The 22,896-nt window shown below is 31.1% G+C and overlaps 3 protein-coding genes across 3 annotated transcripts in view; 2 read left to right on the top strand and 1 right to left on the bottom strand.

Moving 5' to 3' along the window:
* Positions 1–2,837: 2,837 nt before the first annotated feature.
* Positions 2,838–22,896, bottom strand: part of LOC123694864 (neuropeptide SIFamide receptor-like) — an 88,456-nt gene continuing 68,397 nt past the window's right edge. Inside the window, exon 3 of the mRNA XM_045640461.1 lies at positions 2,838–3,836. Within this exon, the coding sequence (XP_045496417.1) occupies positions 3,071–3,836 (766 nt within the window). The 3' untranslated portion in view covers positions 2,838–3,070. The remainder of the gene's footprint in view (positions 3,837–22,896) is intronic.
* Positions 14,497–16,066, top strand: LOC123694865. The gene is made up of 2 exons (XM_045640463.1): positions 14,497–14,531; positions 15,557–16,066. The coding sequence occupies exons 1-2, from the start codon at positions 14,520–14,522 to the stop codon at positions 16,049–16,051; spliced, it is 507 nt and encodes a 168-aa protein (XP_045496419.1). The 5' UTR covers positions 14,497–14,519; the 3' UTR covers positions 16,052–16,066.
* On the top strand, positions 21,369–22,828 carry LOC123694866 (pupal cuticle protein G1A-like). Its single transcript, XM_045640464.1, has 2 exons — positions 21,369–21,424; positions 22,393–22,828. The coding sequence occupies exons 1-2, from the start codon at positions 21,413–21,415 to the stop codon at positions 22,789–22,791; spliced, it is 411 nt and encodes a 136-aa protein (XP_045496420.1). The 5' UTR covers positions 21,369–21,412; the 3' UTR covers positions 22,792–22,828.

Here is a 22,896-nt window from a genome sequence, read left to right as displayed (position 1 = left end):
ATGCAATCCAGATTGTTAATAGTATTGATTTATGAATATTTTTAGTAAATTTTCATTTTTACTAATATTAAAAATTCAATGGTTATGATTTCATCTAACCAATTAGACTGAAATTGATGAAATTTTATTGAAAATTCGTATATTTACAGATGTAGGTAATGTTAGAATATGTTAACCTGAAATAAACTTCATAAATCAAATCAGTTACGAATTAAATTCTCTAATTTGTCTAAAATCTAAATTCGAACATCAAACTATGTCTATATATGAATTATATACACTATTTTACACATTTTCTAAGTAAATCCTATTCACTAGGTACAAGCCTATTTTTACAAAATTACGTTTTTCATAATATTATAACGATTGCTAAGAGATTATTTTGTTATTTGATGAGTATCAAATTCAATAAATTGTAACATTTTTGAAGATATTTTTATTTTTGTTATATAAAAGTTCCGTTTACACATAAGTTATAGTTTTCTATAAAATTCTTCATATTAACGAAAAAGTGATAAACGTCCTTTCTTCAAATAATTTCTGCTTGAATATTGTTTCTTTGAGAAATAAAAAACCCGGTTTCTGAAAGTAATCCGTAACCTATAACTTATGTGCAAGATTTAACAAAAGGACATGAAAATGATGGATCATTTTTAATATAAAACTTTTTGTTATTTCTATTGCATGAGTATACAAATTTTTATTAAAAAATACTACGGCATTGTATATAAATATTGAGATTTGTGTCTAAAAATATTTTCACGCAAATAATATGTCATTTTCACTTCCAGTTTTATAATTACATCTATAATAGTAATATCGAATAGCAATAAGATTAATTTATTTTTTTTTTAAATAAGAGAAAAAGTAAGATTTATCCATAATATAAAATCAAACATATTTTGCCGAGTTAAAATATCCTTCAGACACAACAATGAATTTAACTTTAAATAATATTTAAATGTAATGTTACACGAAAGGTGTGAAAAAAAAAATAGAATTTAATTTTGAGGAAATTAGTTACTAAAATAAAAAATTCAGTAATAGGTACCAAAAACATCATAGATATTATTTTTATTTACAAACCCCTAAGTACATAATTTTATAAAGATATTTGCGTAGTATTTTTATTTTGTACGTCTTTTAAAAATCATCAATTTTAATATATCAATTCGTATTTTATTAATTATTAAAACATTTTTATCTTATTAGCTAGTTTCATGAAATGAGCACTTTATTAAAAGTACAAATGAATGTTCCAAGGATACCTTCCTCACACATTCTCGAGATATAAGTACTTCATAAATACATAACTATACAAATTATTCGTAATTAATATTGCCAATGTCAAACATAAAACTACATTAATTTAGCAATTATACACAAAAGAACCAGGAATATCACAAAAGATTTTATGCGTCCTTTATAAGGAATATGTGCTTTGCTCTCAGTCTTGCAAGCTTCAATTTGTTACGCAAAAAATACAGCCAGTGTATAATAATTCTACTACCAGATGTCACTAGAGACGCTTTTGAATCCAATTAAAATAAATCTAGGTAAAACACGTATTTTCACTTTAATAATAGTCAAGTACGAAGCAGAAAGGGCTCATTATACTATTAACAGCAAAATTATAGAGTCTATTATGAAAATCTGTTTTCAATACAAATTGTTATTATTAAATACAAAATAACACAAATAAGCAAAGAGCGTTCCGTCTCCTATCTGCATTCCGTTCCGTAGAAAAATACATTTTTATTTTTCATTTTTTTTCATGTTTCATAAAAAATTTACACCTAGTGCTATTATTGTGTACAAATATATCATTTGAAGGTTATAAAATAGTTTTTCATCCGTATTAGATTGTAATAGTATGAAAATATTTCATATAAATATCTTATGAGTATTTTTTTTATCTAAACTATAACATTTGTGCATTATAAGCGGCATTAACCTGAGAACAGGCGACTCCATGTTGAAATATTATTCAATACAATTGTAACAATTGCCTCAAATACGATTTCAGCTCTTAAATCTAGTTTTTTTTTTAATCTAGATTACATAGCTATATGATGATAACAAAAAATCATTTAACTATGACGAAAATTAAATAAATTGGTCCTATGATAATTTTACTGATTTTTTGTTTTTATTTAAGTAAATTATTGTTAATTCACTTTGCATCGATAAGAAAATTAAATGTTAATAAAATGTTTGTGCTTACAGCATTTACTTATTTATAAACATAGATTCTAATAGGTTATATAAATGTTTATACATATAAATTATTTTTATTCAATACATTATTTACGAGAAAATATATTTTAGCATAGTAAATTTGTATTAAATCCAACAACAAACCTACAGAGTTATCATTATAAAAATATTGTGCAATTTATATTAAATTATATTATAACTTTTTGAAGCTTTGCTCGTTTTTGTTTTATATAAAATGTCATTGTCTAAAAAAAGAAAGGACTCCGTCCATAGATTAAATATTGCTTATTATATTATTTTATTTACTAACTTTGTTATTTAATGAATATTATTATTTTTCTGTCATCATAAAATGCTAACTTTTACATTCTATATGGGGTATAAAAATACCAAGCAAATAATTCTATTTTGTACCGCCTTAATAAAAGAATTACGATTAATTTCTATAATATAAAAGACGTATGCCTGTAACATGGGCAATTCTATTCGGATTACTTCAAAATATTAATATAATACAGCTAGAGAAGATAAATATGTTGCGAGATATGATATTAAAAAAAATAAAGTAAGTAGTAACACATACTTCAATACATAATATATAAAATTACTCTGATGTGCGTGAATGTCGCATCGTATTGGAAAGATGTCATTACGTATAAAAGTTAGACAAGTTTATTAGATCATTTAATAATACAGCTAGAATATCTTTTCTGTATAGTCATAACCGAAAACCTTTCAATCAACAATGTCAGTTAATATAACAGTATATTCATTTACGATATGGTCAGGGTACTGACAGCGTCAGGGGTCGGCTCCGCGCCTGATTTATTTCCAAGAAGTATTGAAAATTCGTTTAAACTCCAGTGTGGTTGAAGATGAAGGATACAGCATTCTTGTCAACGGGTGGTGATCGACGGGTGATAGAAGCGTGGTTGTTGTTGTAATGCCAAGACTTCCTGGTGGAGGTACTGGACGATTGTAGGGCAATTGTCTCGTAGTAACGCAGTCTGCCGCAGCATTTCCTGCTCTTGACAATCGCGACGAAACCCTTCCTGTACTTCTTGTTGAAAAACGCGTACAGTATTGGGTTGATGCAAGAGTTAGAAGAACCGAGCCACTGCGCGAGTGGTGTCACTATCGGTAGCATTTCTTCCTCCCACTTTTGTATCGGACCTCCCAACTTTATCCTTGCGAAGATGAGGTATAGTGGGAACCAGGACAGAACGAATAGAATGACCACAGCGACCAGCATTTTTACAACTTTGACTTTAGATTTCTGCTGCATTCGCTCCATTTGTGCATCTTGCGTGTCGGTGGGGATGGCGCGGCGCCAGACTTTGATCCAAATTAAGATGTAGCACATAGTAATAAGGACCATAGGTAGGATATAACAGAAGATGAGGTTGCCGATCACGAAGTAGAGGACCTCGCTGATGGGGTTCGGCCAGATGTCCAAGCAGAGATGGACGTGTGGGGTCTCATCGAACACGACCACGAGGTCGAAGAAAAACACCCACGGTATGGTGACGAGGATGGCGAAGATCCAGATGAAGACAATCATCATACGTGCTCGTCGCTTGGTGATCTGGCACTTTAGTGGCCACCAGATTGCGAGGAATCTGTAACAAAGAGAATTGTGGTTAATAAACTATTTTAACAGACATTGAAGGATACAATTAAATTAAATAATGTTTGAAAATGAATATCAAAAGTATCAGTAAATTTTATATTTATAAATGTAGCTTTTAATAAACAAATATTACAGTATCTCGATCTCGATTCTGATTGTCAATTGAATTAAGGCCACAACTTGCTTAACGCCCGTGGACAATAACAATGTGAAATTGTGCAATTTAATATTTTGTGCTCTTGTAACGGTTTATGATTTTGTGAAGCCCTTAATTACGATTTAGGGAAATGAGATGTAAAATAACTTTGACATCTAATTGGGACGTAATGTGGCTTATTTGAATCTATAGAATTAATAAATTATTAGTAGGAACTACAATGCGAAAACATTAATATAAAATCACTTTCAAACATAAATGAATTAAATTATTAGGTACATCACATCTTTGGTTTTTTTAATTTGTATAATATCTTATCGGCAAAAGAAATATTACGATTATATTATTACAGAATCATCGAATTGGATCTTTATGCCTGTAGAGATATTTTATAAAACATGTAATTTTCGTAATCCTAATCCCAGGGGTTATATTGAATCAGGTACAGCCACAAGATATATGTCAACGATTGATTTATCTTTATAAGAAGGTATTTTATTATCTTGCAATCATTCCATTCCCAAAGGGAATCGACCTTTTTATTTGATAATATTTTCCAACCATTGCTTGGCCAAAGGTTATGGGAAAATAGACAATAGAGGCTTTTATGAATGATCTAAGTAGGAAAACAGGTTTTTAGAATCATCATAGTGTCAAAAAAGAGAAAATTTATTAAGAGAATCTATAGCTACTATGTAATATAAAGCTAAGAATAAGTTAATACCGTTGAATACGCTATCTCTAATCTATTTATCTAAGTCTCAGAAACTACTGGTTCGAACAGATCATCAAATATCTATTAAAAAAAATATTCCCTTTTAGAGCAGGTGAACTTGCGGTAAGTAAATAACAAAAACTATTAATCGTTGACAAGAACATAGAACCCCGTAAATTCATCAGCGAAAGCCACTTAAATGTTATACCGTAATAATTGGCATCGTGAGATCGCGGGCATTCTGCTGAAATCGTCTGAAAGTTTCAGCTCGTGAAGCCAGCCGCCTGGAAGCGATTAGAGGCTGGCATAATTGGTTTGGAAGCTACGTTGCAAATTGTGAGACGAAAATAAAATCTTCGCGTAGAGAAAAATGTATTTATTATTTGTTAAATGTTTTAGTGGTAGAGCATTAATACTTTCTAGTTTGTAGATTATCATGGGCCAAACTACTCGGCTGTATCTTTAAACGGACAGATTTAATTCAATCTTTGTTAACTTATCAAGGATCGGTGATAACACAATAATGTATATTATGAAGAGCAAGAGTATTGAAATTTGGCAATTTTATAAAATGTTAAGATTGAATTTGATATTTTTGGTTTTATGGCATTCAAAATATGCTTTATAAATATAAATTTGTAAAGAATAGAAAAAATTCTATCATCGATCGAGTCCCGCCTCGTGATCGAATTTTTTATATTCTTTATAAATTTATAATGTTCAGATTCATTAGGAAATCGCTCTACAAGGGCTGAAGGGCCAGAAGCACAATTTTTGGCCTTATTACATGGATACTACGTGGCAAACGGTCCAGTAAATAACTAACATGAAATACAAACTTTGATTTCTCCTTACTTTTATTATAAAATTCATATTTTATCCACGTGTTAATTCTCATAATATAAATCAAGTTCCTACTAAAATTCATCCATAAATAGTAGAGTCAGTGCATAATAAATACATTGGCTCAATTTACTTCCGAAATAACTAATCGTATTCAGATATCCGATATATTGACCTATTTAATTTTCCTGATTATAAAGATGCAATGAGATTCTACTTATAGAAATAGATATTCATTCTAAAATAATTATATCAATCTCATACAAATAAATAAAGAGGTCATAATAATATAGAGAGAGATTCTTATAAATCCCTCATGACGAAATGGTAATGGTATCTAGTAAAGTTTATTATTTGTTAAAAAAAAGAGATAAATTGTAAATTAAACACGATGTTTGGAAAAGTTATATTATGTTTCATTAATTTATATAATGCATCAATACTAATATTATAAATGCGAAAGTAACTCTGTCTGTCTGTCTGTCTGTTACTCAATCACGCCTAAACTACTGAACCAATTTGCATGAAATTTGGTATGGAGATATTTTGATACCCGAGAAAGGACATAGGCTACTTTTTATTGCGAAATATGTACCACGGGCGAAGCCGGGGCGGATCGCTAGTATGTCATAATTTTAATAGTAATTTATAATACGGAAGGAAGATTTAAGCGATGATTGGTAATAGGTTGCATTATATGGAATAAGGAAAGAAAGGAAAAATACGCATGATGTGAAAACAACTAATTAATAAATTAAGTAATTCTGTCACAGATCAAAAACATATTTTAATTTAATCTTTAACTCAAATGTCAGCATATTTGCAATAATATTTACCTCAGATAATAATTGAAATAAATTAAATTTGACAGCTACGTGTTACTTTTGGTGTTTACTTTAACAATTAGGGTATTGCAATTAATAGTATTAATTATTTTTTGTACCACTTAATTTATAGATTATGTGAAAAGATACTTCTTATTCGTGAGTGTGTGATAAATGAAATATATGGCAAAACTTTTAACCTACAATGTACAATGTAATCTCCCTGTATTTAACATACATTATGTAGTTTAGATGTTTTTATAAGAATAAAATATCTCATAATAATGTTTTAAAAATTAAATTTAGTTTAATAGCGAAATTAATAACTATATCAATCATATTATTATGATTGTCATCACACTGATTTTACCTCTATTGTCCATTCTATTGTACCCTGATAATGTAGAGGTATTTTTTATTTTGAATCACAGTTTGTATTTAAAGACTCTTAAAATATCTCAGTGCACCACCGACCTTATAAGCCGATCACCTTGAAATGTCACACACGCGCGCTACACCCGGCCATTATTCATTTATCCAGCTGTTGAGATACTGTCTTTATTTTTAATTTATTTCATACTTAAATTGCTGTTTATGAAAACAAATTAAATATAAGTTATCGTACTGAAAGCTATAATTTGGGGGCAGATATCATTTTAATTTTAAAAGATTATTGAGAAATTATGATACGCGTTGTAATAACAGTTATAAATACAGACAAGGTTAAGTGAACACTTGCCTTGTATTCAGTAAATAAGTACCTATTAATCAGTTCGAAAATATAGGTATAGGGTCCATGAACAGGGACATTAAATTTAAGCACATATGTTTGATACAATATTGGTAAGGTAGCATAGAATAAAATAATAATATGGAATATTTAAAGTTTTTACGCGGTTTTAAAAATATGTTGTAATGTAGCTTTGTATTATGAAGAAGGAGCACTTGGCGTTACGAAGATAGTAAAGTCAATCACGGTGTACATAACAAATTCAGTCTTTGCTTAATTAGTTGTTTATTTTGCCTTTAACCTCACATTTCCATGCAATCCCTGTCTGTTCCGTTAGCGAATATTCTTTGACAAGGGTTTGCGTTACCATAGCATATAAATGCCTTAAATGTATTAAATTTCGGGCTCGACTATAAATAGACAGAGACGAACGATTGTATCGGCCCGGTTGTTGACCCATTGCAATTTTTGGCACATTCGGAGTCAGTGACCTCTTATCGGTGTGAGTTATTTTGTCTGGAAAGATTCATGTTGTCCTAATTAAGTTTCTCACGCATAAAATAAAAACAAAACACCTGAATTACTTTATAATATGAGTTGTCAGCCATTAAATTCCTGACTTGCATTCTATTTTAATTAAAACGACAAGAGTATTCGAATTCCTTATCATAAATTATTGCAGAAACAATGTCAATATGTGTCCACCAACAAATGGTTGAAACCGAGTTTGATAAGAAACAAAAAAAAACTGTTAAAGCTAAAAGCTTCGAAAGTTGTGTCGAAGTGCGCTATCGATAGATGCACTAAAGCACTATAGCGTTAGAGGATAGAAATTGCAATACTTATATTTACTAATCTTTAAAATTCGGTTACTCTAAGATATTTAAATTTATATTTTGGTTCATTTGCAAAGTGAAATGAAAGTTATAAAAAAATAAATTTCAATTAAACATGAGTCATCTTTGAGTCATATTATTCTCATTCCGTTTAAATTGCGAGGGCTTGTCAAAAAATTATAATAACCAACACGTCAGTAATATTATTGTAATAAAAAGCGATTTATGATTATGTATGCACAATTATCAATTCGCATAAGTTTGACAGTTAATTTTGACCCTTTTAAAAGTTGAGTGTAAACTCTGAAAATTTGGGTTAAAAGGGGTTATAATTTATCAAGTTTGTGAATAAATTTTGAGCAGATTTCATTTAATTAAGCACGAGGAGTAATATTTCTTTGAGGTTCCGTACATAAAGATTTAGTATAACTTAAAATATTTTGCTTAATAGATTGAAGACGACTGCTTCTGTTTTCACCAGACATGATAAAACATATACAAGACTTTCTGTTAATGATAAATAAATACTATTAAATCAATTTTATTTCCTTGATGATTATTGAAAAAATACAGCTAATTCTATTCTAAGTGATGAATTTAGAAATAACATGTTTAAGTTATCAATTGAAAAAATAACAGGCCCTGCAATGTGAAAAATGTAATTTCTTGAACATACATAGATGTATTTCCAAACATTTTTACGGATCTCTAAATTCAATAATCCATCCAAGGATCGTATAATACGCCAATTTGTTTCACGCCGCGCCACAATCTGTCATACCTGATAGCAATTTTCGTCCGGTTATGTTGTACTGATGTTTCGTAAGAATTAAGGGGTAAAGGGCAAAATAAATACTAATATCTAATGATTAAATCAAAACTTAATTAAGATCAGAATATGTTTCTTTAGAAGTGAAAAATGCTTAGAGTAAGGGAAATGGCATAGAGATAGAGCTAAAATGTCAAGACGCGATGCGTTAAAGATGTTGTGAATTTTCTTATCTAACGCATGCACGTGTCGTGCATGTATCGTTAATCGAAAATGCAATGTGAGCAAAGTATAATTTTAAAAGGGAGAGCTATCTTAATTCTATCAGAGGCTAGAAAAACTTATAAATATAATTATGAGAAAAATATAAATGCCTTTGACCCTGAATATTGTTTTAGCACAAATAGAGTCGATGAGATTTGACACTTGATTTGTAATAGTGAACTTAAGGCCTCTGGCGGTTTTCGTTATATCAAATGTCTATTTTGTCCAAACTATTATGACAAACAAGTTGTCAAATTTAATCAAGTCGAAGGCTTTTGTCAAAGCTTTTGACACACATAAGCGAATACTGTTCAAAATATGATAAACATGTTTACATGCCTTTGGAAAGCGGTTGGAGCGGTTTAAATGTGGTCGCCCATCAATATATTGGCTGCGCTGCGTCCTGCTTAACTTTTTTCAATCTTATAATGTAACACATCCAGTGTTAAGTGAATAGTAGTAAGAGCGCCTTATCAACTATGCGTCTTCCTTACATGCGTAATATAGTAGCTTAGTTAAACTTCCTGAAATACTAGACTTATTTATTTACTAGCTCCGCTCCTATTGGTCTTAGCGTGATGATATATAACCTATAGCCTTCTCGATAAATGGGCTATCTAACACTGAAAGAATTTTTCAAATCTGACCACTAGTTCCTGAGATTAGCGCGTTCAAGCAATCAAACTCTTCAGCTTTATAATATTAGTATTGATTACAAAAAAAGAAGTTCAAATCGGTTATGTTTATATGAATTATTATATGTATTTATTTGTCAGTTGCTCTTGACCGAACAAGAAAGGCCTTACATACGACTTAAATTTATTTAAGCTCATTACGCTTGAACTGTAATTATATGAGGCTTGTCGAAATGCCAGAATGTATATTTACATACACTTCTAGAAAAATAATGGAGAAAACACTAAGTTGAGTTTTTATTGAGATAAGTTTTTTATCGCCATATTTTTTAAGCTTCTGTTTACAAAAAAAAAATTGTCAAAATTTTCGCAAATCGTGCTTAAATAAGCTACTTACACTTAAGCATTTATTATTATTATTTAGGATTTTATTTCTGGGAATATAAGATTAGATTATTTACCTAAATTTTCTTATTAGTTTTAAACGTAGTTTACATACGAAATCGGTTTCTGCGTTATCTGAGGGCCAAATGACACAAACATATATTTTTAATTAAGTGTAATTTTATCTCGAAGGAATTCGCAAGTAATTAATATAAAATATAATGAACACCTTGATTCTGCTCTCTTTATTCATACTCAATTACACAGTAAGTGTGATTTTAATTACGACATTACTGTTAAAAATGTTTACCTTATTATAAAACCCTTAAGATTATCCACCAATCAATAATATAACGTATTGCTATCACTATAAAGTTGTTTTTTAATTAATAAAATTTCCAATGTGGTCGGTTTATGGCGTAATGCAAAAGGGGTCAAAAGGACCGTATCGACATTTATTTATCGAAAAATCGATATATCAATTTCATTTATAATTCGATACTGTAATGACTCGTCGATTATATTAATTATTTTTCGTTAAATGTTATGATATTCGATTAAATTACGTTGATAATATGTTATGAAGGAATATGTGGATATAAAATCGAAATTTAACCACTTTATAAAGTTTAAGCATGATAATTAATAATAATGAAAATAATTTTTTTCTTACTAACTACTACAAATACGACATTTTGAATGTTTTTACTACATCACGCAAAACTACTGAACGGATTCTGATGCGATTAGACGTGTAGGCTTTGGTATTAAAAAAGTGAAATGCGTTATTTGATGCAGATCTAAAATATTTTTCAAAATTTTAAACCATCACCTCTTTGCATCCAGAAATTAAATATTGATCCTGTTTTCATTTAGTTTTCACTATTTCACCGAAATTTCAACAGGATACATACAAGTAATTTCACAAAACATCAGCAAAGTACATAGTACATAAATACCACAAACTGGTCCTATAAATAACAATGAACAAAAATACATTTGAGTTAATAAAGAGTACAGTTGCATATAATTGATAATAATTCATTGAAATGGGCGAGGCGATTACGGCCCGTAACCTTTTGATGGTAATCTTACGAAATGAACTTGAATATGAATCTTTATTAGACTTTTTGTATGCAATGCCTGAATGGCCGGCTTTATATCTTATATAAAGATTTATATATTATAGTATAAATATCTTATAGTTTATTTTTATTCTTTCGGTTATGATTTTCTGCTCTATTAGCTCGCACGTAACTACGAGATAACGCTAACTCAATATGTGGATCTGATCTGGGTTTGATTTCCATTGAAAAATAAAAAAATGACTCAAATAAATAGGTACAAAAGAAAAAAAACTATATTTATAAACCTATACCATACCCATATAAATGGACATAAATAATTATAATTACCGCAACATGAAAAGGAACGTTGGTTATATTTGAAAAATCTTTTTATTCATGAAAACCTGCGTCAAAACTTTCTTTTCTAAAAGTAGGTATATTATGTAAACTCAAGTAGATTTAGCGATCAATCTCCTCAACTTGGACTATACACTTTCATCTCATTATAACCCAATTATTAAAATAAAAGTTGTAATGAACTTAATAATTAATAAAAGTAAATAATGTAACCTACAATATAATAAGGATGAATAATTTGTTGACAGCCTTGTCAAAGCTGATAAGCATCTGGTGAAATTGCACAAAATTAAATTAAGCACTTTATCATTTAAACATGGCGGTTTTACGTGACACGCAATAAAATATAAATTATTTATTTGTGTAAGAATTAAGTAGATGATAGTATTATAAAAAATATCTTCAAATAATACATGTAACCTACCTACAAAATTTATATAGAATTTTTGTTATGTAGGTACCTATGTAAGGATTTTATGATTTGAGGTTTATTTTTATTTAAAACACAAGGAGGTTATAGGTGCAGTAAATTTCATGAAGTAATTATTCTGATTGCGAATAGAATTCTATTTTTTTATTAAGTACCTACTTCAGATGTGTACTGTAGTTGTGATTTATTGGCGTGTCCGTTCGTTTTTAAAAACCAAAATCTTATACAGTCCGGTACTATCTGCATAATAGGTACCTACATATACTTTAAAAATCAAACCAAAACGAATAATTCTGATACGCAATATTATTATGAGAACACAACACAACTACAGTACAAATCTGCAGTATTTAACCAATAAATAAGGATTCGGAATAATCACTTTCATTATTCACAAAAATTTACCGATTCGTTAACCGTTTTGTACCTTATAATCACTACATAGTATAAAATGTATGCTTAAATCTTTAAACTACGCAACGGATTTTGATGCGTTTTTTTTAATAGATAAAGTGATTTAAGAGGAAGGTTTTAGTATATAATTTATTAGGTTTTAGACAAAGCGGGCGAAGCCGCGGGTGGTAAGCTAGTATCTATTCTATACATATAATAAATCTGTAGAAGGGTCAATTCTGTACATTGAAAATATTGAAAAAATAAATACCAGGGGGTGTTACTGGATCGATACCAAACCCAAATGTGTGATTAAAAAATTTTTTGTCTGTCTGTCTGTCTGTCTGTATGTGAAGGCATCACGTGAAAACTAACGGTTCGATTTCGATGAAACTTGGTATAATTATACCTTATTATCCTGGGCGTAAAATAGGATACTTTTTATCCTGGAAAAATACGTAGAAAAAAATTAATCTTATTTTTTCAGTTTTATTCATAGACGTTGTTCTGTAGAACCGCGAACACACGTTGCGTATTATTATTATGGGCCTAGCCGTATTTGGGTCCAATAGTATTTATAAGATGTCATTGTCAGAGTCACTCAAAATGGAGAAATAAACCATCCACGCGAAGACCAACAATCCGCGCGGACGGAGTCGCGGGCGGACGCTAGTTGAACATAAAATACTCTAAAAACGTTCCCGTGCAATATTCAAACAGCCCTATTAAACCCGCATTCATAGCAACACAATGGCCGATAAAAATCACCAAATATAATATATAATTACTTTATCAACGATGCAGTTACATCACGCTTGAAGCTTAATGAGCAAGGTTGAGAGCTGTATTGCATCCAACATATCTATACTAATATTATACAGAGGAAAGGTTTGTATGTATGTATGGTTTTCACGCATAAACTACTGGACCGATTGTGATTAAATTTGGCACAGACAATCTTTAGACCTTGAGAAAGTACATAGGCTACCGTTTATTGCGAAATATGTACCACGGGCGAAGCCGGGGGCGGACCGCTAGTTTGTTATATTCTTTTTGCAATCTGCTCTATGCTTTCGTGTACGGGAAATAAACATTTTTCTTTGAATTTTCTTTGTTTATTTTAATCTTCAGCTTTTTGCGGATGATCAGGTACCACAAATAAACGGAACATGTGGTATATACTTCGCGAAGATAATGATGCATAGATCTAAAAAGGTATAATACAGAAAGATTAAAATAAATTCCATAAATTGAGTGACCAAGCATCTCATTATTTCTGAAAGAAGATGGAGCAGTCATATAGATAAATACTCATTCACGTTTCGTAAAAAAAATTTTGAATTTATACATTCAGTTAATTTTCATGGAGGATAAATATGTATTAAAAATGGGCTATGATTTGTGAATCTTTCTCTGTTTTAGGAATGAATAGATAAAGAACAATAATTATGTACGATTTTTGCAGAATTTGATAATAAATTGAATTACAATATTAACAGAATAAAGGTTCTCTATCGCAGTATAAAATATTTTATCGTACATATTATAAATTCAATAAGCCTATTGTTGTCTTAAGCAATGTATGGCCATCTGTGTGTCTGTACCTCATGACTTGCTGTTCTATTGTAGTTGAAGTTAAGGTTTAAGCTATTGCACAAGCTTTTGAATTGCTTCATATTGCATTTATTGTAATCGATTCATTCATCTTTTACAATGGTTTATGAATAGTTCAATTCTCAATTCTCATTGATTTGTCGTTCTATAACGATAATTAATCTAATAAAATTACGTATTTTTTTAAAGTAATTTAGTTTATATGTTTTTTTTTGTGATGTTTCTCGATGTCAGCATGAGGGGCTGCTATATTATTATCATAACGCGAACGCGTACACTCGCCTAAGTCCTACTGTCAAATAAAAAAAGAATCTTCCATGTAGGTACCGTTATGCTCGAAAGTAATTATGTTTGCACAATCAAATCAATTGAAAATTTGTACAACAAGAGATTAAATAGGATTAACATCATTAATAACATTATCTTTAATCTTGCCGCTCTATTTAATCGATAAACGGTTACATCTATCAATCAATAAACTTATGTAAATCAAACATATCTATTATTTTGACATGAACCGATCGCAAAAAATCATAACCGTTTTGCTGTGTTGCGTAAAAACCGCCCCTGTTTCGAAATTTCGCGATTAATTTTCAACATATAAAAGCTTACATGACTCTTCGGAAATCAGTTGAACACTGTAAGTGAAGAAAAATGTTGAAAATTGTGAGTAATTTGCACTTTAAGGTTTTAACTTTAGTCATAAATAATATTCGAAGTTTATGATCGTAATATAAACAGAAAGTTTATAAAAGATGATATTATATTCCTATTTCCTCATATAGACTAATATTATTTTTTTGGTGTAAATTAGTTTCATATTTAATCTGCGAGATATATTTCATTAACAAAAACAAATGTTTATTGAAAAGTTAATCGAAATCAATACTAAAATAACATTTTGTACAAAAACTAACTTATAAAATAAATAAATGCGGCTAACCTTACAAATATATTAATTATATTACAATAATTACGTTGCCAAAAATAGAATATCTCTGGATTAGCTACAGTTGCCAAAAAACACTTAACTCCCACCTTGAAATTTACATATAGATAATATTAACTTTAACCTTACTTACCTCGCCTTAATCGAACTTATAAGCTTATCCAATATTGTTAAGCCTCAAGTTATTAAAATTAAGTACCGTTGTGGTATTAAGTAAAATCGATTTAATATAAGTTATTACAATAATAGTATTATTTACATAATAATATTTATTTTATTCATATTGTTGAATAATTTATACATTTTAAACAAATATTTGTATTATATTTTAATAATTTTTAAGTCAACAATTAATTGTTTCTATACAAAAACCATATTTGATTCATAATGCACAATGCACTTATCGAATTAGAAGTAGGTTGCTGCTCTTTATTAAAGCGTGATTGAAGATCTGAATAGGTTGGTCATTCATAGAAAAAGTCATAATACCCTTTGTGCATCTTATTTAATTTTTAATTTATTTTATGTATTATTTTCTTTTTTTTTCTCTTTGTAGTTTTGAAAGTTAATATCCTCTAAGTTGTGTATCTAATTAATTGACTCTATATCTAGGTATTAACAATTTACGAAAAATTTGATTAAACCGACTGTGATATATCTAGTAAAAATTGTTGTTACAAATGTTCTTATTAAAGAACGATCTTCGTATACTTTATTACTATACTGAAACATTTATCTCCAGGTAATCCTCTCGTTCATTGGCTGCGCGCTATCCGCGCCCTACGACGCCTATGTACCGCTCGCCAAGACCACTCTCACCACCAGCAGTCATGCAGTCGACCACGGCAGCACACACGTCATCCCTGCTATCCCATTGGCCAAAACAACCCTGACTCAAAGCTCCCAATACGTCGACCACGGCAGCACACACGTCATCCCAGCAATCCCATTGGCCAAAACAACCTTAACTCAAAGCTCACAATACGTCGACCACGGAAGCAGCCATATTGTGCACGCACCTTTACACATTCCTCTTACTAAAACCACGTCCACACACAGCAACCAAGTGATCAACCATGGTGTGTACCATTCTGTACACCCCCTAATCCATGAGGTGGAACACCACCCCGTCGTTTTTCCAGCAACGTCTATATATTCATACAGAACTCCTGACTCTGCTATCACCCACCATTCTTCGGAGACCCACGAAACTGTACCTTATTATGCTTATCATTAAAGTTAATTTAGCTTATGAATGTGTTTTATTTAATTTGGTAATCATAGATATTTCGCTGCCTGTCAAATCTTTACAGTTTATCGTATCCTATCATACTTCCTAACCTATCCTTATCCTTAGTCTAATACTATAAAATCGAAAGTTTGTAAGAATAAATAACTCTTGCAAGCAAAACAGTATCCATCTTATCTAGATTATAGTATACTAGCTTTCCACCCGCGGCATCGCCCGCGCAGTCAAAGAAAAACTCACAAAGTTCCCGTTCCCGTGGGATTTCCAGGATAAAACCTATCCTATGTCCTTTCTCGGGTATCAAAATATCTCTATACCAAATTTCATGCAAATTGGTTCAGTAGTTTAGGCGTGATTGAGTAACAGACAGACAGACAGACAGAGTTACTTTCGCATTTATAATATTAGTATGGATTATCACAAATACTTTTTAAAGAGTACCACGCAATTCGCAAGTGAAACCACAGATACCAGATATGCATATAGATTAAGCCAAGAAAAATGAAAATGAAAACATAAGTATTCCATACATTTTTACAATTAATACAGAAATTACAAATACAGTATTAAACCAAGAATTATTACTAGATGCAAAAAAAAGGTCGCGGTCATCGAGTGTGTTTATTTTTTATACATTATTAAAATCAATCTTGTCAAATTTTAAGCGCCTGGCTATCAATAAAATCATTATTTTAGGCCTTGAATAAGCATGGGTTATGCAATACATAATTATAGTAACAAGGTAAAAGTTGGTCTGGCGGCTTCCTAGCTTTAGAGATAAGATCATTGGTTCAATGGAAGAGTTTAAATTATTTGCGAAAAGGAAATGGTATAGAAAGAAAATAAATAATACCAAAAATAAAAAGCTATGTTCGAATGGTACAATCCTGAACTCTCGCATCATAGACTATTTTTTTATTTGCTATTTCGTTTTACAGCATTCAAATGCTTTATAATAAGAAATAAAAAGAGAGCGTGTGCACCGAGCAAACGTGTCAGAAGTGAAACTTCTTTGGTAAGATTCAAAGATACGAAAATCGTCGCCTTACTCCATGACGTGACGGCATTGACCTTTAAATTTTACTCTCAACGCGCCTACTATACGAGGCGAGTTTTATGTTTACAGCCCGACAAATTAACCCTTACGGGACATGTGCCTAATGCCTATGCTAAATGGTCCCCAAATAAAATAATCAGGATAACAGCTGTAAAGTGCCCCATGGCCCATCGGGGACGGTTTTGCACAAAAAGACAATAATGAATGATTTATAGCATTGGGTCGATGACTTCAGATAAATTATGAACGACCCTACAATTATGGAAATTAGCTTTTCAGCTTTGATTTATAGAGAAAGGCGTGTTACTGAATAATTAAATTATCATTTGGATATGATATCTGGAGCAAAATAAACGCCAGTATACACAATCATGACATAGATTTCCTGATCATACAAATGTTATTATTATTATACCTACGTCCTACAATTTTATTTTCATAAATTAATACATTTTTCATCTGAAAGCTTGCGTGGCGGTTATAGGTTTCATATTTTAACATGAAGTGATTTCGCCTTCGAGTTTTTGTTAGTTTCAGCAAATTATTTTAACATAGAGCTTTCCTCGTTATTATTTTTTGTATATACCAAAAACGTGTTTCTTAAATTGCTGTCAATTAAGACAAGTTTGCGATTTATTGTGAATATAGAATAAATACATGTAAGTAGGTTGATGCCAAGTTCAATCAGTCAAGTTAAGTTACGTAAGTTATAACTTGTTTTGGACCAGTACTCTGTAGAAAGTTACGTATGTTTGTTATATTAATAGTATGTACTTATAAGGCCTTTATTTTTGTTTTATGTTATGGAGGACTTTCTTTGTTCCTTTTAGATTATAATTTAAATGAATAGGAGATCAAATATTAGAACATAATATAAAAACGTTTTAAATAGATATTATGCAAATAATATTAAAATTATGTACGTAGAGTATAAAATGTATAGAAAATTATGTATATGTACCTGTTCTTTGTTTGAACGCGCTATTCTCAGGAACTAGTAAACCGATTTCATAAACTATTTCTCCGTTGGATATACATATACAATAGTGATATACGTAATATGCCTGATATGTACCACGAACGAAGTCGGCTAGAACCACTAGTAGTTTCAACGAAATAAGCAACGGCTGATGCGCAAAATGATTTAATTTGACAAAAATTGATGAGCAGAATGGAGCTTACTTTTTAACATAACTACAATATTTAATTATTAAATAATATTAAATCCGAGGCGAGTCGCTAATCCATACTAATATTATAAACTAGCTGTTGCCCGCGACTTCGTCCGCGATTAGGTGGTTTTTCGTCATTCGTCGTTTAAAAAAAATAAGTGACACTTTATTTTAAAATGTTCTTAAATAATGTCTCTTATAAAATTTAACTACATTAAAATTGAACACTCTGATAAGAAAATCTTAAAATCTGAAGAAAACATGAATGAATGTGATTTAAATTCTACATTACTTAGCATCAAATAATAATCTAAATTAAATGTAGATTAACAGTTTGAGCACACCATTATAGAATATGTACCTAAGTATTAAATTACGTTAGTTTACATAGTAACTTTACTAAAAACACGATGACTATCTTTCGCGCTCGGTACCACAAACTAAGCATGTTTTGTGGTACGTGGCCCGCGTCACTTGACCCCCCGCGAGTTCCCCTCCGTTGCTATGCGAAAATATATTCGTCGCCCTACTGTAGGAAAAATTGTAATACTGTGGCCTGGGCGTTAGAACACGTCCAGGGAGTTCCTGAGTGCCGATATCACCATCTTGTGGAAAAGCTTCTAACGTCGATTTAAAACTGCATACATACGAATTAACCTGTTCTAAACTTGTGAAATGAGTTCAGTTTTAAATTTGAGAAATATTGATTTCTTGTATTCCACTATTCGTTGTAGTCGAATACAAAATATATTTAAACAAACTTAGGTTGGCCTTCAGGCAAAAGGGATATATCAAATGGTAAACTTGACCTTGTATCTTAAAAGTAAGCATGAACGGACCTTCTGATAATTATTGAGCACCAAAGGATCATTTGAAACGCACTACTATAAGAGCGAATATTGTCTAATAACAGTTTACATTGCACAGTATGTTCCTCTAAATTCTAAAAGTAGTGATTTCAAAGCTTCCGGTGTATCTTCAAACGAAAGCCGACTCCTTACTACACTTTAAAGCATTACAAAAAGAACATACTACATTAATATCGCCTATACAGAAGATGATCTGTAATCAATTGTGAGGTTATAACCTCACAATTTATTACAGACTAGCTTCCGCCCGCGACTCCGTCCGCGCGGATGTCGGTCTTCGCGTGGATGGTTTATTTATCCATTTTGAGTACCTCTGACAATAACATCTTATAAATATCTATTGGACCCAATTCCCAAATACGGCTAGGCCTATAATAATACGCAACGTGTGTTCGCGGTTCTACGGAACAACGTCTATGGATAAAACTGAAAAATTAAGATTATTTTTTTTTCTACGTATTTTTCCAGGATAAAAAGTATCCTATTTTACGCCCAGGATAATAAGGTATAATTATACCAAGTTTCATCGAAATCAAACCGCTAGTTTTCACGTGATGCCTTCACATACAGACAGACAGACAGACAAAAATTTTTTTAATCACATATTTGGGTTTGGTATCGATCCAGTAACACCCCCTGCTATTTATTTTTTCAATATTTTCAATGTACAGAATTGACCCTTCTACAGATTTATTATATGTATAGATGCGAAAGTAACTCTGTCTGTCTGTCTGTTACTCAATCACGCCTAAACTACTGAACCAATTTGCATGAAATTTGGTATGGAGATATTTTGATACCCGAGAAAGGACATAGGCTACCTTTTATTGCGAAATATGTACCACGGGTGAAGCCGGGGCGGACCACTAGTAATACATAATTTAAATATTCACTATTTACTTTTTTACTATGTTATATTTGGACATGACATAATAATCAAACAACAATGTTCTGCAAATAGTACAATTTAAAATTACGATAATATCCTTGTTATATTGGAAATTAATTGAATTATCAAACTAAATTTATTAATACTAAGTACATATTGGTATCATAAATACCATTTTAATTAAGAAAATTACATAAAAAACATTTCTTAAGCCGTTAAGATTAAAACTAGCCTTATTTGTGTTTAATTCGGCTTTTATGAGCGTAAAATTACGATTCTGTTGTTTTGTAATAAAATGTCTTGTTTATTGTCTGCTAAATAAGGATTATCTCAAAGCTTAAGTTATCTTCTTGTAATCAACTTGCGTGTAAATCCGTTAAGTTAAAAAGTAGTTAACAATTTAAGAATTAGAGACTAGATACTAAGGAATAGGTACATAAAATAAAAATCATAAATAACTGATTAGAAACATTTCAAAAGGTTTGTTGTTAAAAGAGCTTTACAATATTTGTAGAATTTGATAGATTGTTGTAGATGCAATAGGTGAAGCTTTTACATTATTGATGTTTTCAATGCGTGTTAACTTTGTACATATTTTTTGTAGTTTTTTTGTGTATAATAAAGCTAATAGAAATAAACAATGAATTAAGATAATATTGTTCCAGAGGGATGAATGATGATAATGTGGGTTTCCGTAAATTATACTCGTTAAGGGTGCCTAATCATTGTCAAAATAACCGAGTGATCCAAACGAACGACGGACCACTTTATTTGCACTTTCATTTTTACTAATGAGATTGAACTGGAAAAAATATTTAAAATTTAGCCTATACATATATCTATCATCTGAGAATATTAATTTTATATTAGTGTAGCTATAGACTTATCTGTTTGTCTCCTTCTCGGTGTAACTCTGAGATAACTCATTTGTTAACTATTGACTATGATCGTCAAGCGTGTTTGATATATGTATATTTTTCAAAGTGTTTAATACTAAAGTAATGAAGAAATTGAACGTAGAAGACGTAATATTCGTATTCAAAAAACTAATTGTTTCTATCCAATAGGTATGAAGATCACAAAGATTATAACAATAATCCAATTAGAACACTATACCAAGCGCATATAATCTTTAATTTTAAACTTGCAAAACGTTACCATTTTCGATACAATCATAAGTCCAAAATAAAGGTAAGCTTATGACCGTGAGATATGATCATGTACATACGCAATATTCAACTTTCGGCAGTTGGTATATAAGCGAGCTTCTGAGACTCAATAGTTAGATATTTCGGCAAGCTCCTCACAGTAACACTACACTCACAGTAACACTAGTATTATCTGTGTACCAAAAAACTAATCATGCAGAAACTTGTGAGTGCTTTTTTTTATTTTAATCGCGATTAAAAGCGTCTTGAAAGCTAGAACAATAGAGGTGGCGTGGTTTGCGTTGCTTTTGGTGTAAAGTATTGTGTGAATTTAAACAGTGCAGTTTTGGTAGACCAGTCTCGATAAAGATTATGCTATTGAAAAATAGTGTATAGATTTCGCGAATATAGTGCATCCTTATAAAATATTATGCTTAGTTTGCGGTACTGAAAAATAATTACTTTAAGAATGCATTTAGTGCATTGATCGTATCATTCATGTTGTAATAGTCAATAGTTATGAAAACTATAAAATAAGTAAAATCATTAAAAAGTCATCGGGTTAAATCATAAAAACCGCGGTTTAAATATAAATATTTTCTTATTTGTTAAAGCTCGCGTTAATTTTATTGTGCTTGATTAAAAATGTAAATGAAATAAACGATGGTCTTAAGGCTCCAACATAATTAAGTGTCAACTAAGTTTTAAGTGATCGTTAGGGGTTGAATTCGAATTTTAAATAAATGTTCCGTTGGATATTCCTCTAATATTAAATTGTCTTATACCGTGCTTTGGTTTTATGAAGGATTCGTTAACTGACGTGAAAATGGCACTAATTTAGCTAAAACTTTAGTTACTTATATTTTATTATGTTTGTTCTGTCGCCTTTTATTATTTACTAGCTGTGCCCTGCGGTTTTAGCCGCATTGCTCCGCTCCTGTTGTTCTTAGCGTGCCTATAGCCTTCCTCGATAAATGGGTTATCTAACACCGAAATATTTTTAATTGGTATATATAATACAGGTTATAATGTATGAACTTATCAAACTTCAGAGGTTGGTGAACAATGGTTACATAGTTTCAAAAGATATCGAACAATAAAATATTTCCTCGTATATAATTAGTGTAGAATTAAGTTGTTCATGTAAATTCTTCCTTTTAATTATTATTAATAACACAATATTCTTCCTTGCAGTTGGTATTCGCCGCTTTCCTGGCCTGCGCCGCCGCCGCCCCTGGCGTGCTCCTTCACCAAACTCCCGTGGTGGCCGTCCACTCGCCTGTGGTCCACACAGTCCCCCTGGCCTCCAAGACCACCATCACCAAGAGCAGCCAGCTGGTTAACCACGGCTCTCCAGTGGTCCACGCTGTCCACACACCCGTGGTCGCGTCCGTACCTATCGTCAAGTCCGTGCCAGTTGTTCCAGTAGTTCACGCGCCAGTAGTTCACGCGCCAGTAGTTCACGCTCCAGTAGTTCACGCTCCAGTAGTTACCCCAGTGGTCGTTAAGACCGCCCCCGTAGCTGTGTCTCACAGCAGCTCGTTGGTCCACCACTCCCCACTCAAAGCTCTGCCAGTTGTTGCTATCCACTAATTTATTTTGTAGCGTTTAATAAATATTTTATTTTTGATTTTGTTGTTTTATTTACATCTAATATCAATGGCAAAAGCTGTAGAACAGAAACTTCAAAAGCTGTAA

This window comes from Colias croceus, chromosome 10 (genome assembly GCF_905220415.1).
Source record: "Colias croceus chromosome 10, ilColCroc2.1".
Taxonomy (NCBI): Eukaryota; Metazoa; Arthropoda; class Insecta; order Lepidoptera; family Pieridae; genus Colias; species Colias croceus.
The sequence above is the reverse complement of the archived record's forward strand: the minus strand, read 5'-3'. Positions and strand labels throughout refer to the sequence as shown.